Source organism: Puma concolor, chromosome C1, assembly GCF_028749965.1.
Source record: "Puma concolor isolate L17-30 chromosome C1, mPumCon1.1.hap2, whole genome shotgun sequence".
Classification (NCBI taxonomy): domain Eukaryota; kingdom Metazoa; phylum Chordata; class Mammalia; order Carnivora; family Felidae; genus Puma; species Puma concolor.
In genome coordinates this window covers 196,486,057-196,503,481 of record NC_141674.1, presented here as the reverse complement: position 1 = coordinate 196,503,481, position 17,425 = coordinate 196,486,057, and the positions used below count along the sequence as shown (strand labels likewise).

Sequence of the window (17,425 nt, the reverse complement as noted above, 5' to 3'; positions counted from 1 at the left end):
TCATCATCAGAGTTTTTGTTTATTTACAGCATATAATCAGTAATTTCCAAATTTCTCTCTGTATGCTTGGAAAGAGTATTTTGCCACTTCTGATAGTTGTGACATTTTAAGCTTTTGCTTATTTTTCTAAGCTTATGTGCTACTTAGAGAAAGAAAGCAATCTTAATATTAGAGTCCGTAAAGAGTGGTATTCACTCAAAGTACTTTTACTTTATTTTGCCAGATGTGCCTCTTCATTTTCACTTTGAAACATTGCTAAAAAAGACTGAAATAAAAGGAGATCTTGCTGAAAATAAATTAGTAGGAGACTGTGTCATATCTCCATCACCTGGTATGTCATTTACAAATCTTGTACTTTATATATGTTTTACATCTTTCCGATTTTCACTGTTTTTGCTTTCTAAGGAAATAAAATTTAACAGAAGAACAAATCTAAATCCTTAATTTTTAATATTCACTTTTTACAAATTACCACACACACACAAATAGAAAATACACAGGAGTGATCTTAAGAAGAAATGTGATACTGAATGAAAATTATGAAATGTTATTAGTAAATATAAAAGGAAATCTAAATACACTTAGAGAAACAGCATTCCTAGACAAGATTAATAAGGATATCAGTTCTTCCTATTGGTTTATAACTTGAAGTTCTAATAGATTTGGTTATTTTAACAAAATAATTGGAAAGCCCACTGGGAAGAATAAATGGGGAAATACAAAGTAACTGCTGGAAAAAGTATTCAGAGAATCCATCTCAACCACATATGGAAACATGACAAAAATATGTAATAATTATTAGCATAGATTTTGCATACAATTAGGAAAGTAAATCCATGAAGCAGACTATATAGCTTATACTTTATAATGTAAGGGAAGAATTGTAAATTCATGAGAATGTGGAGAACTATTCAGTAAACAATATTTTAGTATTGTTAGTCTTTGGGGGGAAATTTTGTTTACGTACTTATTTCATACCATGTATCAGAATAAATTCTAGTTGGTTTCAAGAACTTGAAATAAAACACTAAAATTACAAAATAAAACTTGAAGAATTAAAATGAAATTGTTTTCAGTATTATGAATGGGGGCAGGGACATTGCCTATGCTTGGAAACAAGAAGAGAAACATCAACATATTTTGACCATCTACAAGGCTGAAATCTTTCTAACATCAGAAAATTCATACAAACTGAGATAAATTCTTTCTAGATGAAATAATCATCTACCTCAAAAACTCAAGAATCAACTGAATGCCTGTTAAAATTGGGAGTCTGAAAAAGTATAGGAATTTAAAATATATTTATAGAAATCAGCAGCTTTTATAAATACCAATAATAACCATTTACAATATGTAAAGGAATTTTTGAGATATTGACAATGAAAATATAAACTATCTAGGATTAATTAAATTTGTAAGGGTCTACACGAAAGAAAACTTCCAAAGTTTTATTGAGGAATGCAAGATGATGTGCCTAAATAGAAATACCCTGTTCCTGTCAGAAGACAGTATTTTAACATGTAAAGTGAGTAACACTATTGTTTTTCTCCTTGACTAGTTTTCTCAAAGTCACATTTGGGTAAGTGATAGGGCCAGGATTCAAATCCAAACAATCAGGCTCAAAGAATTCATGTTTTAAACAACTAAGTTTCCTTTGTAATCAGTGAATTAAACAATGATTTTGGGGAAACAATTGAGATCTCTACCACATACAGCACATTAAAATAAATTTAAGATGGGTGAACGTTAAATACATTCCAGATGGATTAAAGAGTTAAATGTTAAAAATGATGTCTTAAAAGAATTATAAGAAAAACTAGATGTATTTAATGATGATAATAATGAAAATGATAATCATAAGTAACATATACTGAGTGCTTATGTGCAGACACCATGCTAAACATTTACTATCTTCTGATTACATTAAGACATTTAAACATTATAATCATCAATTCTGGCAAGACTGTGTGTAGTAAAAACAGGACCCTCAAATATTTTAGGTAGCATTAAGAATACAAACCTTTTGGAAAGTATTGGGAAATGAATGACAACGCCCTTAAACTACCTATTTTTTAAAATAAACTCATTGAAGAAAAACACTGTTTACTTGTTCACTTGCTTACAATTAATGTTTACTAAACTGCTAACTCTGTTTTCTGACCCAATACATCCATTTCTAATAACCTAGTCTAATGCTAAATACAAATATATTCATTTATATTTACAAATATATTCATTTTAAACACTATTTGTGTTAATGGGAAATTGGAAACAGAGCATAATTGAGATGTGATTAACCAACACAGTGGGACATACAGCTTTTAAAAATATCTTAAAAGTTCATGTAAGGATGGAAACATTAAAGAATGTTAAGTGATAGAAAAGGACAAAAAAGTTTTACTTCTGTGTATGGTCTGATTATAACCATATAAAAATGTTCATTCTTCTTTCAACCAAATGTAACATGTGGGCCTTTTGGGGATCCTGATTTGAACAAGTCACCTGTACGACCACACAAAATTTTTGAGATAATAAAAATTTGAAATTTGAACATGCAGGCTGTTGAGTATTAGTGAATTAATTTTGTTAGATGTAGCATGCATGTGTAGTAATGCATGTAGTAATTACATAAACACACACACACTTTTTATCTGTTTGTTAGAAATTCAAGCTCACACATACGTCGATGACAAGATAGAAGATAGGCAGTCCAGGATTTGCTTTAAAATAGGCCAGCAAAAAAAAAGTTGGTGGGGAAAAAGATGAAACAAGATTGGTCACCAGTTTGTAATCATTGGTTATGAATATAGGCACAGGGGAGTTCATTCTTCTCTTCCTCATTTGTGTTTGTTGAAATTTTTCCATGGTAAAAAGTTAAAAAAAATAAGTGGAAAGCACTAAGGACAAGCAGCAGTTGCCTATGCTTAGGGGAGAAAAATCTAAAGAAATGCAGGAAAATATAGGTTATGTGCAGGTAATTTTTCATGATATAATTCTACTACTTGAAATTTTTCCTTAGACTGATCTTTAAAAAAGAAAATATGTATGCATGAAGATGATCATTTTAAGAATGACCATAATAGAAATATCATGATTAACAACAACCAGCTCTAATAGCTAGGGAATAGTCAAATGATATTATCTCTAATTAGAAGAGTGTTAGGCAACCATCTGAAAAAATAATTTGTGAATTATCAAATTTGAAAAATAAGTTAAACTACATTTGAAATGTGAATATGAAATGTATGCACATGTATAACTGAAAAGGGAATATGCAAAACTGAAATTATATGCTGTTAGATAAGTGAGATTAGGTGATTATATTTTTTCTAATGTTGTTCTGTTTATCTATTTGACTTAAAAAGATAGGGCAGTGTAAATGTGTTAGTCACAGAATTAATGGTAACATACCAGTAATGCAATGCCATGCTAGTTAGGGGGAATTAAGAGCTAGGAATGGAAGACATTTGAGATGAGTGCTGCTGTATTATTAGGCAAATCATCTGAGTATGTAGTCTTCTGTATCTCGATCTCTCCTCCCTTATTTTCTTCCCCTACCACTCCAAACCCAAATAATTAAGGGTTAATTAGGTTTCATCGTATATAAGCATGTCTGGAATAGTCGCTTGTTATTTTTTCTTTTATTGTTAAGTGATTTCTGTAGAATTAAGTAAAACTAGAGTTCAACATTTATTGATCATATACTCTGTGCCAGGCAGACTAAGTGCTAAAGAATCAAAGGTGAATCACAGGGAATCAAAGAAATTATAATGTAATAGGGGGAAGCAGACACGCAAATAACTATTAAAATGATGTGAGCACAGATATGACAAAAACATTCTAAAAAGGAGAGGGAGTGTAGAACTCTCTGCCTGGAGGAAGGCAGAGTGATGGGGAAAGGGCAAGAGGAACTCCAGAAAGATGGTGATGCCAGGTGTAGCTTTAAATACTCAATTGGAATTTAAAGGAAGAAGAGCAAAGTGTTCCAAATCATTCTTTCTCAAACTTTTATGTGCAAATTACTTGGGCGATATTGTTAGAATACAGATTCTGGTTCAGTTAATCCTGGAATGAAGTCTGATTCTGGATTTCTAACAAGGTCCCAGGTGATTCAAACGCTTGGACCCATATTGGTTTTAAAATGGAAACAAACGTGATTTGTCACGGAACCATAAGACAGGGTGATGTGTTTAAGTATATACAGAATGCCTGGTATTCTTATAGGGTAAACCGTGTGAAGGTAAGTAGATGGATGTTTGCGAGCTTTGCCACAGAGCTTGTATTTATCCTCTGTCGTCCAGAATTGGCAATTAAGAAAGCACAACTGACTTCAAGTAACAAGTAGGGAAAAGACAAATTGTAGTGGTTTGAACACTGAATGATTAGTAGCTAATCATGAGGAAATACCAGGCAAAGCCAATTAAGGGCCTGTATTCATCAAAACATGCAGTCATGGAAGACAACAGTGGAACAGTTTTAGATGTAAGAAAACTTTAGAGATACGACAAATGCAGAGTGAACAGTTTTCTATAAATAACATTATAGGAATAATTGGTGAAATTCTATGAAGTCCATAGTTAGCTAATAGTATTAATTTCATTTTGATGGTTGTGTGGCCATGTAAGAGAATGCCCTTGTTTTTGAAAAATACATATTGACATAGAGGTACATCATGTCAACAACTTAATTTCATTGGAGTTCAGAAGGATAAAGCAAATATGGTAACATTTGCAGAATCTGAGTAAAGGGTATATGGGACTTCTTTTTACTATTCCAAGTCTGAAATTGTCAAAATGAAGTTTATTTTTTTAGTGGACAGATGAGAGGAACAGTAGCGCTGAAACCCACACAAGCCAAAAACCTAGGGCTCAGGTTTCTTCACCTACATGTCCTCATATCTAAGCCCATTGTCCTTTTGATCTTAATTATTTCAAATATGCTCCTCTGTCTTCATTTCTACCACTTTCAGAGTCCAGTGTAATGATCCCTTATCTATACTGCTGAAATAGCCTAATCAATTCTTCCTTCTCTCCAATCCCTGTAGCTTGTGATCTTTTCAAGATGCAAAGCTACTTATATCACACCTGCTCCCCACCACTATAACTTAAAATGATTTGAAAGGAAGTATTATTGAGGGACCCCTAAAGCTCTACCCACACAGGATGGCTCCTACCTGTTCATGGTTCTTTTTCACTATCCTCCTTACTCTCTACTACCTAGCTGCTGTTCTGTTGCCAAATTTATCTGGCTTCCTGTTGGGCCTCTCTATACATACCGTTCTCTTCCCCTTGACATCAGTTATTTCTATTCATATTTGAAATCTACCACTTTACCTGGGGTACTTTTCCTAGAGCTCTCTTACATACTCCCATTAACTTCTCTAAATAGCACTTCTCTTTTCTGTTACACATTGGTTGCAGTTATTTGAGATAATGCCTGTAAAGCCCATTAGGGGCAGGGATCATGACTCTGCTCACCAGTGCCCCTAGGGTACTTGGTATTGTAATTAAGTCTTTATAGTTAATGAATAAATGAAAGGGAAGGCAGGAGACAGGAGAGATATGGGGTCAAAGTGTGTTTTAGGATAGAATCTAGGAGAGGATTTTGGAGAGCAAGCACTGAAAGGCTGAGAGGGTTATAAATAGACGAAGAGAATGTATAGTTTTTCAGTTGTCATATTACCTACTGTTTCAAGAGTCCATTGCAACCTCACAAGACAATAAGGGAAAGTAAGTGTAAAAAAATGATTAAAATTCAATAAAAAGTATCACCTTAGGGAAGGTTAAAGTTTCTTAAAAAAGTTTGACTTGCTTTTAGAAAAAAAGGAAGGTGATGAATTGCTTTTAGAAAAGAAGAGTGAATTGACTGGAATTTGTTTGAAAATACTCCAAAAATGTTTCCATTAAAACAAGAGATGGCATTATCGGAATACCTGCCCATGCCAGGCACATACAATTTTAAAACCTCACAATTCTAGTTACCCTTTCTAGAAATGGGTTTAGAATTATGCCTGCCATCTTGTTTTGTTTTCTTTGTGACATCTTTCTCTAAAGTCTTTGGGTGGTAAGAAATCTTGGGGCCATCTTAGAATTCTGCCATTTTCCCTGAGCTTTTTAAGGTCACTTTCTGTTTTCAGGCAGGTAGTTTTGCCTGGTCAATTTGATCATTTCTTTGCAGTAATCTTATCCCTTTTCTGGTAAGTTTGAGGGTATCTTCATTGTGATGTGCTGTAAGATTAGAATTCTTTCCCCCTCCACTTGTCTTGACAGCCAAGTGAGTTCTCGAAATCTTAGGGTTAATATGACTGTGGAAAAACTTTGGCCCATTTCTTCAACATTGGCTACCATTCATTCTGTTACCCTGTTTTGGTTTGTCCCCTCCCCCCACCCCCAATATTTTCTATCACTCTATTCCTTTGAGTTGTACAGTTCTCAGTCAACCTAGATTTTGATGTTTAGCCCGTGTCCACTGTATCATTCAGTCCAGTTAGTGATGGTTGTTTTTAAATTTGAACAATCATATTTTCCATTTCTGAGGGCTCTCTAGTTGGGCCTTTTGCCTGTTTCTTCTGACAATGTTAGTTGTTTCAGTCTTGTTAACTGTATTCTGTGCATCCATTCACTATTACTTGAGATGGTTCATTTCTACATCTTCTTTGACTTTTACGGTGTTGGTATTCAGATTTTTGGAGTCTTGTGTTCTCACCTTTACAGTTCATATTCACTATTAAGACTGTTCTGCCACTGCTATTTATGGGATCCTTTCCCTGGATGGGTAGAAGTTGCAGTATATACTATTTTCAGGAGCAGTTAAGGTCAGGCAGGACATAGTTCAAAGTGAGGCACTTAGTATTGCTTTCTCATCCATTTCTCTGCTCGGCTTGGATTTTGTTATCTATTAAGACAGATAATCTCAAGGAGTGTGGCTGAGAAGTTGGCTTGTGTAGTCATCCTTTCAGTTAACTGTCCATCTAAGTAATTATCCTCCACTTTCATTTCCTCCAGGTCTAGAGCACCTTTGATGGTCATAGTTTTGCGGCAGCACTTTCTCATGTGCTTTTACCTTGATTGCTCTCCAAATTCCATGTGGTATTAGTCTTTCAGAGATTCCTCACAAATTCTGCTTTACTCACAAGTTCCCTTTTATTGCTTGCTAGTGTGTGTATATATATATGTGTATATGTGCACATCTGTGTGTCTATGTATAAAACTTTTGTCTGTTACTTTTAGGGTGCTTTGTCATCTTGTAATCAGAGTCTGGTTACTGTTGGTAGACCACACTCTGTTTTTCAGTGTTGGTGAGAATTTGGCACTTAGGCCTACATTTCTTTTTCCATTCCTTTCCACATCTCCAACCCCTTCAAAAAAAAGCCAATTTGGTTATTAATCCAGTACTGGAAATATGGGTTTCAGATAGACAATAATGATCATGAAGAAACTAACATTTATTAAATACTTCGGGTAGGTATCCTCCTAATGACCATTACAGGGATTAACTCATTTAATCCTCATAATCCCATGATAGGTGCACTTATCCCTATTTTACAGATAAGGCAACTGAGGCATAGAGACATTAAGTGACCCTAAAAGTTTTAGAAAATACATTGCTTTTAAAATTGAAAGAACAGGGGCGCCTGGGTGGCGCAGTCGGTTAAGCGTACGACTTCAGCCAGGTCACGATCTCGCGGTCCGTGAGTTCGAGCCCCGCGTCGGGCTCTGGGCTGATGGCTCAGAGCCTGGAGCCTGTTTCCGATTCTGTGTCTCCCTCTCTCTCTGCCCCTCGCCCGTTCATGCTCTGTCTCTCTCTGTCCCCAAAATAAATAAACGTTGAAAAAAAAAATTAAAAAAAAAAAATAAAATTGAAAGAACAGTGCTAGGTACCGTCAGTTTGATGAAATCTGGTTCTTGCCCTCAAGAGGTCCCAGCCTCTTATAATTCTGTAGGATCTTACTTGATCCTGAATTATTTTCACATTGAAGGGTGAGCAGGGGCTAACTTAAGGATTCATATCATCCTCAGGCAACATTTACAGATGTGAACCAACCTCCTCTATAAAATTTTGCAATTTAGAAGACTTCGAGAACAGGTCACCTTTTCGTCCCCTTCAAATAATGGAGCAACTATAGGAAATTGGATGCTTATGGAAGAGGTTTTTAAGGAATCTTATTATGGGTATTTTCAGTGTAGGATCATTCCATTTTGGTATAGAAGTATTTCATATGTTATTCTGAACTGGTAAATTAATGTTCTGCAATGTTATAAGAAATTAACATGTTCATTATCTGTGTCAAGGGAAAGAAACTTCACATTTCCTTTCTATTTGTTTTAGTACATAATACTTCTCTGAATCAATGGAGAAATGGATATTCTCCTACATGCAAGCCTCAGATAAGGTCAGAATCTTCTGTACAGCTGTTCCAGGGAAGAAAGAAAAGACACTTGAGTGAAACAGCATTAGGTAGGTTAAAATGAGGATGTGAGCACTAGTACTAAAAACTGAAAGTAAATTCTGATCTTCAAAGAACCTCTGCTCCATGGTAATCCAGAATAATCACTAATTACACAAAATATCCATGGTCCTATAAACATTACAGCATATTCATATAGACAATTCAGAATGATCTGTGGACTGGGCATCCATCCACTAATGGCGATTAAGGCTTTCCTTCCTATTTTCCCTGTCCAGAGTAATCTTCTACTGACTATCCTCCGAAACAGAACTTAAGCCTCCAGGGTTGTGTTCTGGACTCCGAGTATGTCAGTACAAAGTCTCCTCACAGAAATGTATTACCATTTCGGGGACTTACTGTGGGGGTGTCAATTCACTGAAGTTTCCTTAGAATTTTGAGAAACTGACTGAGATTCACCAAAGGTAACTCAACCAAGTAGTTCAATTTCTTTTAGGAACTTCTAGTTCCAAAATGGTCAACAGATCTCTTTGAAACTAGAACTCTTCTAATAATACAAAGTGGGATTTTTGTTGTGGGGATTTGGGACTATCAGATTGTTTCCAGAATTGTTGCAAATAATGATTAAAAAATAAAACTTACCAGGAAATATATATGCAAATTATCTATATACTTTTTTGGTTCTTGTTCATTGTTCCAGTGGACAGAACACTATACTCATTAGTCAAGTATTCCCCAGATGTAATATGTCAATATACCCAAAAACTTAGAAATTGCATTCAAGATGTGCTGGACTAATTATACTTGATGAATTTAACACATTTATCACTACTGTCTCTAGAAATCCCACCTTAACAGCCCAAGTCACTACCTGATAAGGTAGTGTGGCACAAAATTAAACTCCTGGGCCACATCCAGAGATTCCATTGTGCTTTTTAGTGCCTCAATCTTAGGACCACCAAGAGTCACCTAGCTTCTGAGGAACTTACATATAGAGATCTTTCTCTTTCAACTTACAACAGGGTTGTATCCTGATAAACCCATGGTAAGTTGAAAATATCTTGAGTCAGTAATTATTTAATACACCTAACTTACCAAACACCATACCTTAGCCTTCAATGTGCTAAAAACACATTAGCCTACAGTTCAGCAAAATCCTCTAACACAAAGTGTTGAATATCTCTTGTAACTTATTGCATACTATAATGAAAGTGAGAAACAGACTGGCTGTATGGGTACAGAATGGTTTTAAGTATATCCATTGTTTATCTTCATGATCACATGGTTGACTAGGAGTTGCAGTTTGTTGCCCAGCCTAAGGGTGTCCTACCACACTGCTATCCCAGAAAAAGGTCAAAATCCAAGGTACGGTTTCTACTGAATGCATGCCACTTTGGGGCTGTCATAAAGTTGAAAAATCCTAAGTAGAACCATTGCTAAGTTGAGGACTATCTACCTACCAACACACAGGAAAACTTGCATCTCTTAATAAGAACCACTATGAAGTTCAGATTACCTAAGATCTAAAATGTTTCACCTGAATTGATCTAACTTCATAACTTCAAGTTTGGTGGGAATACAGGAATAGAACAGGTAAGAGCCAGACTACAAAGTAAATAGGTAACTCCCGAAAGAGCAAGGTAGCTGGTCTCTTTAACAAGTATCATGAAAAACAAACTCTTCTAGATTGTAAGAAACTTAAAAGACAGTAACTAATTTCAATATATGGATCCTGATTTGAAGAAACTACTAACCATAAAGGACATTTTTTAACAACTAGAAAAATATAAGTATGGACTGGGTATTAAATTTTATATTACACAGAATACTTTTTAAGATCAGTACTAAAGTAAAATAAACAAGGGCAGAAAATAAGTGAATAAATATATATTCACAATTAGGGAATCAAAACAAATGGAAAAATATTTTCCTATGTAATTAGAAATTAATAATTTAATGTATTAGCAGACAAAGTCTCAGTAGAATGGTCAGAAGATCAAGTTAAGGAAAGGAAATCTCCCAGAAATTAAAAAGTCAAAATGAAAAACACAGAGAAAATTAAGGGGGTAAGTCTTTGGATGTTAACATCCAAATAATAGGCATTACAGAAAACATGAACAGAGTGAAGAGAAGGGAGATTAAAGAAATTAGAGGTACTGGATTAAAAGAAAATGGAAATAATTGTGACAGAACTGTGGGTAAGATTTTTTTCATTTCCTTAATTTTTTGTTTTTGATACAGAAGTTTTAAAAATAAAAAGATCAAACAGATAAGGAATGTTACCTAATTAGGAAAGTAATTTTAAGACCTATCACCATGTTTAATGTATGACATTCTCAATGGTTCTTTCCATGGCAGGAGAAAGAACTAGATTTGAAGAATTTCCTTTTCAACGCACAGAACCAGGATCCCATAGCAATTTTACTGCTGTTACTAATGTCAATGTTATATCAAGAACCCAGAATTCATCATCACAAGTAGGTTTTTTGGTATACTGAACCCTAAAATTGCTTGTAGATTTTTAAAACTGGCCAGTAAAAAAACGTATAGAATATTTTGTTAATCTTTAATAGCCTTATTTTACTTGTACATACCGGCCCGGTTTTTGTTTTTGAAAGAAAGGGAGAGAGCGAGCGAGCAAGGTGGGGAGGGGCAAAAGAGGGGAGGACTGAGGATCCGAAGTGGGCTCTGTGCTGACAGCAGGGAACCTGATGCGGGGCTCGTAACTCATGAATCATGACATCATGACCTGAGCTGAATTCAGATGCCTAACTGACTGAGCCACCCTGGCGCCCCTAAAATGATCCTCTTAGGAAGCAATAAACTGTATTTAACTTTTTTACTAGTGAGCTAATTGCTCAGTAATCCTTGATTATAGTTTTTTGGTTTTTCCTGTGAGAAACTATCATAACCATCCCTACTCCTTACCAGGAAGCTAAATTTAGTCTTGCTAATAAGAATCCAGCACTTGTGTTGTTCTTACTGTTTTGTCATCTGGTCAGAGTAGGGGTTAAAAGGTGAAAGGGTTTAGAAGAAACTGTAAAGCTCAGGGACCAGGAACACACAAATGAAGATTATAAAAAATGATCTTTACTAAATGGTACACCAAATATTTCATATTCTTTCCTAATAAGTGTGCTTGTTAAATGATCATTTCCTTGACATTTGGGTGCTTTATGGTAACCTCTGGTAAGAGTTTGACATTTTAAGGTATTCCTATTTTTTATGGTCTTAAAAATAGGCTTGTATGTGTACACAAATGTACACTTCACACCTGCCAAAGGGATTGTGTTGTTTTACAAAGGAGAGGTGTGCTTGTTTTTAACATTTTATAGTCCACTCTATCACAACGTATATATAAAACATGTATGCAGTACACCTCTTCTAGCCCTCATGAAAGGAGGGCATCATCACAGGTAACGAGATACTGTTGTTGAGTTGCTGTCCTCCTACCTTGCAGAATACTGCACGACGGAGATTGAGAAGCGAGAGCTCTTATGACATAGATAATATCGTGATTCCCATGTCATTAGTTGCCCCAGCTAAGTTGGAGAAACTCCAATATAAGGAAATACTTACTCCAAGGTATGTATACTTACATCTTTTTATTTTCTCTTCCTTCTTGAGTAAACTTAAATTTTCAAAGTGAAGTTAAAATTTTAATTAATGAAAGGAAGATGTTCCTCTCTCCTGTCTTCTACTTAGAGAACCATGGAGAACAGTGAAAGAAACCTTTACATTACTCATGCTGAAAAAAAGTGCCATATATTATCACCCTGCCTCTCAGTTTTTATTAAGAATTGGGAATTCCTAAGACTTAACTTACTCTAACGCTCTTAAGTCTTTTTTTCAATGTTTAGTTACCTTTTATGTATATATGGCACTAAAGGCTATTTAGGGATGTAAATAAGCTGAGTAATAAATAACCCTTGCTCTTTAACATGCAGTTCTGTAAATGACTGCAAAAAGGGTTCAAAGAAAGCAACTACCTTTGCAAGGGGTATTCACTGCAAGACAATAACACCTATGACCACAAAAATAAGATTCTGATGTATTGCCAAGTCAGCAATACACACATGATATTAGTGGGGCATCACGAAGGAGGGAAAAAGAAAGTTTATTCACACAGGGAAACCACAACAAAGGCACACAGGTAAGTGTGCAAGCCTAAGCTAGAGACCAAGTTTTTGTATAGGGTGATGAAGTTATGGCTACAAAAGAAATTAAAACCGGATTATGGAGGTCCCTGAATGCCATACACAGGTCTGCTTCCTAGTGGCAGTGAAGTTAGTCAAAGTCTTGCTTTGTTTTGTTTTTTAGCAATGATGAAAGCAGTTTCTTCAGAATGTGAATCTGGCACCAGAAAGTAGACAGAAGAGGGTGGAAACAGACATAAGCTCAGTGACAACTACAGTAATTCCTACCCCTCTCTATATTAGCTGATTTCGAATTCTCTTATTCCTAATTGCTTTGAGGTATTAAGAACTCTTAATATTCTAGGAGGTATTATGAGAAATCCCACAGAGAACTTGTTGAGACATTCTGCAGAAGCAGAGTACCATTTGTAGTTATGATGTTCTGCAGCAACGATGTTTTTTCAATTGACATTGGTAGGCTGCAGCTGGCTGGCTGGGTTAGTTGTTTAAATAGAGGAATTCTGTGATCCAGTGGTTAAACTCAAGAGGCCATGCCGGGTGTCTTCACACAAAGAAATTGCCAAATGCTCAAGTGAGGGATTTTTTGTGTTTGTTTTTTCTTCCTGCCACTGTATCACCATCTATTGACTTAATTCAAAATTAGTATATTCTTAGGTATAAAATGCAGCTACACAGAAGAGACAGTTATTCACTGTAAGGCCAAAAGTCTCATCTTCTTTTCATAATACAAATTTTTCTCTTTAAAAAAATAAAGTATGAAAATACAACCATTTGAATTGTGCAAGTCCCAAGGAAAGAAAACACTACTGCATTAGCTGTGCTTAGAGAATACAATTGCTACACTTAGATTAACATAAGCTGAAACTGGTTTGTATCTTCAACAGCTGGAGAATGGCTGTTCTTCAGCCTCTGGATGAATATAACGTAGGTGAAGAGGTAAGTTGCCTTTCAGTTACAGATAACTGCACTGTATACATTACGAAGCCTGCTTAATCTGGGACTTGAGGAACTCAAGGGAAATATAAGCCCTTTAGCATACATTGATTTGTTTTTCACTTAAGAAAAGAAAGTTCATTAAGGATATTAACTTCATTAGGAAAATGTTTTTGTGCAAATTTAGATTTGCAAAGACAGTAACATATAAAAACATGTCAGTTGCTTACATGAACTGTTGAAACACTGAATTTATGTTAATATCTATATTCATTTCCAGCTATTAGTCCTGTTTTTCTGTTTAAGGAGATGTGGTCTTAATATTCAACCCTACAATGCCATATTCAAAACCTTGGGAACAGGTTGCTTTTGAATTTGGAAAACTTTGGACTTAAGAAAGAAGACATATGTGGAGTCTAGCATAGTTCTCATAATCAAATATTAATGTTTCTGTAGGGAAATATTTATAGAAATTGGAATAACCTCATCATTCCAGAACAGGCTATGTCACCAAATGAATTATGAACACGTGTTTTTTCAGATGTTTAGAACTGAAGGAAAGGGACTGTGAGCCTGTATGGGTAAAACTTCTATTCAGACAAGCATAATTTCAGGGAAAAATGTGTAACCAAATCAATTTGAAAGTGATGATCTGTAGAAGCTGTATTATGTAAGACATTTTGTCTCTGTCATAATCTTTCTAGGCCCACTGACTGTTCTTCAGCTACCAAATCAACTTTTCAATGCACTCTTCCCTAGTTCAGAATGATTCTGGCCAGGAAACCCAAATTCTTAAACCACTACCACCAGAGTCTTAGAACCTCTGATAACTCATTAAATTAATTTTCTTTTTTTTCAGTTTTACTTTTCTTTGATATTAACATGTTAAGAGAACAGTGTATTCCATAAAGGGCAATCAAATACAAACCTTTGAATGAATTAAGCATTAAGAATTTTTTATACAAAGCACTGTGAACCTATCTGTAATCTAGGTTAAGTCTTCCAGTATGACCCAGAAGTAAAAAGGTTAAAAAAAAAAAAGTTCACTCCCTCTATTTTCGAATTTGAAGTTCAATTTTAGAGTTTTCTTCCTATATTCTCTTGATGAGAAATTGTTCTATTTCAAAATGTTTCTGATAAAAGAAAAACTTTCTTTCTAATTCCAGGTAGAAGATCTTTCTGATGAAGTCTTCTCCCTAAGACACAAAAAATATGAAGAGAGAGAGCAAGCCAGATGGTCACTATGGGAACAAAGCAAGTGGCACAGAAGAAACAGCAGGCAGGTGTTATCAATTTAAAAGCCAAAACCATGAAATCCATGTAGAATTAACAAAATTCTGCATGAATATTGAGGAAGACCACTAGAAAGGAAAAAGTATTTACTGTATAACATCAGTTATTTGTGCACAGGAGGGAAACATTGCATTTACATTCAAAATATATTTTGGCTGGGGCTCCTGGATGGCTCAGTCAGTTAAGCGTCCAGCTCTTTTAATTTTGGCTCAAGTCATGATCTCACAGGTTTGTGAGATTGAGCTCCGTGTTGGGCTCCACACTGATAGCGCAAAGCCTCCTTGGGATTCTGTCTCCCTCCCCCACTCGTGCTGTCTGTCAAAATAAATATATATATACATTTTGGCTAATTACAGAGTAATGAAATGAGTTTCTGTATTTTCCTCCACTCTTATTTCTCATGCTTACTGTCAGCCTGAGGAACAGATTTAACTCAGCAAATAATGTGAAAATTCTCCCTAAAGTAGATCATCTCATTGTACTGTAATAGCAGACCTTACACTAGGGATTAGAATCTTGGTGATCGATTTTAACATACCCACTTAAAAAATACATTATTTTTTTTTTTAAAAATGTTCTCAAAAAACCAGTCTAAGAAGCAGATGGTCTAGGGCACCTGGGTGGCTCAATCGGTTAAGTGACTGACTGCAGCTCAGGTCATGATCTCAAGGTTCATGGGTTCCAGCCCTGCGTCGGGCTCTGTGCTGACAGCTCAGAGCCTGGAGCCTGCTTTGGATTCCATGTCTCCCTTTCTCTCTGCCCTTCCCCTGCTCGTATTCTGCCTCTCTCTCTCAAAATAAGTAAACATTTAAAAAATTAAAAGACAAAAAGCACCTGGTCTAAAATACTTTGAATATGACTTCTGGGGAGGGAGGATTAAATCCTGAGAACGTAATTAGTAATTATATATTTGAGAAAGCCCATGGTATTTTATATTTACATTTCACTGTGTTTTAATATAGCCGAAACTCAGGAAGATCATGAAGTCTGGGTAGTCACTAAATTTAGTGTGGGGGCACCTCTCATTTACTTAGTACAGTTGACCCTCAAACACAGGTTTGAACTATGTGGGCCCACTTACACACAGATTTTTAATAGTACAGTACTATAAATGTATTTTCTCTTCCTTACGATTTTAACAAATTTCATTTTTCTAGCTTACTTTACTGTAAGAATACAGTATATAATACATATACAAAATGTGTGAATTGACTGGTTTATATTACTGGTAAGGTTTCCTGGTCAACAGTCAGCTATTAATAGTTAAGTTTTGAGGGAGTCAAAAGTTATATGTGAATTTTTGAATGCACAAAGTGGTTGGTGCTCCCAACTCCTGTGTTCATCAAGGGTCACCTGTACTTTTATTTAAGTAATCGCTACACCCAATGTGGGGCTCGAACTCACAACCCCGAGATCAAGAGTTAACATGCTCTACTAAGCCAGCCAGGCGCCCCTCAACTGTATTTTGAAAACACATTTCTCTCTTTAGGTCTGAAAATATCCCGATTTCTTGTAGATTCTTATTCCAAGAGTTATCTTAACACACATATAAGACTCAATTGTCTTCTTTCTCCACATTCCAGAGATATAATTTTCTAGAAGTACAGAGGAAAATGTGAATCGAGTCTTACATGGATGACATTATAATAGTCTTAGAATACTCTGGGAACTCTGAAAGACTGTAAGGGTCAAGTAACTGTCCTTTCTTATTTAAAAATAAAACAACAAAAACTCCCTCCTTGAAAACCTGAAACCCACTATTATAATTTGGCAGTTTCATAAAATAGTATTCATAACATACTGTTTAAGTCTTTGAGAAAGCATCAGGAAGATTGACAGATGAATTTTTAGAAATCTTTTGGGCAGAACTGTTTAAAGAAAAGCTACCAAGTTAAATGGACTTAGGGGTCGTTCATAAAACGTTAAGACCTCAAGAAATAGTAATTAAATATTTTCTTGATTTTCTTGCTAGAGCTTACAGTAGAAACGTTGAAGGACAGGACTTGCTCTTGAAAGAATACCCTAACGACCTTGGTGGTGTTCAGCACTGTGCTGCCGAGAGTCCTGCTGAGCCTTCTCCGCAGAGCCAGGATCTGGGCACACGGGGCTCACCTTCCTTAAATCAAAGTCAAGAACTCAAGGTAAGTATGATATACATGACCTGTGACACCTCTTTTTCAATGCCTTTTACCCTTCTGAAAACCTGTTTGTAGAAACCTGCTGGTTGCCAATTAATGAATTCAGCATAACAATCCAGCGTTAACTGCTGGGTACAAATTTTCTAGTTCTGTCACTAATCATACACACCTTATCTTTTCGTAGAACAGGTCAGTATCTAACTCCACCTACTCACTTATCTGTTAGGAAATGGGGATTCTATCCAAGTTTCATGACGACACAAATCTGATTAGAGAGAACAGCACCTGGCACACAGCAAATGTCAGCTAGTTCTCTTCCCTTCATAACAGATTTTTACCTGTCTCCCCGTGGATCCAGTTCTTACCTCACAGGGAATGATTTCTAACACACCATCTATAAATTTTTGCACTGTTCTTCATAAGTAGGTGTTGAAAAAGAAGAACTGTATCTAGAACACAGAGCAGAAACTATAAAAATTAATAGGCAAGTCGTAGAA

General features: G+C 35.5%; 1 protein-coding gene across 10 annotated transcripts in view; it reads left to right on the top strand.

Moving 5' to 3' along the window:
- The window catches only part of KANSL1L (KAT8 regulatory NSL complex subunit 1 like), a 133,331-nt gene that overhangs the window by 113,912 nt on the left and 1,994 nt on the right, over positions 1 to 17,425 (top strand). For 8 of the 10 annotated variants that reach the window (XM_086719517.1, XM_086719520.1, XM_086719518.1 and 5 more), the window contains 7 exons: positions 224 to 331; positions 8,329 to 8,457; positions 10,766 to 10,884; positions 11,868 to 11,992; positions 13,449 to 13,500; positions 14,664 to 14,776; positions 16,763 to 16,931. In XM_086719517.1, coding sequence (XP_086575643.1) covers positions 224 to 331; positions 8,329 to 8,457; positions 10,766 to 10,884; positions 11,868 to 11,992; positions 13,449 to 13,500; positions 14,664 to 14,776; positions 16,763 to 16,931 — 815 coding nt within the window. The remainder of the gene's footprint in view (positions 1 to 223; positions 332 to 8,328; positions 8,458 to 10,765; positions 10,885 to 11,867; positions 11,993 to 13,448; positions 13,501 to 14,663; positions 14,777 to 16,762; positions 16,932 to 17,425) is intronic. The other 2 variants (XM_086719524.1, XM_025933678.2) reach the window with 1 other exon arrangement.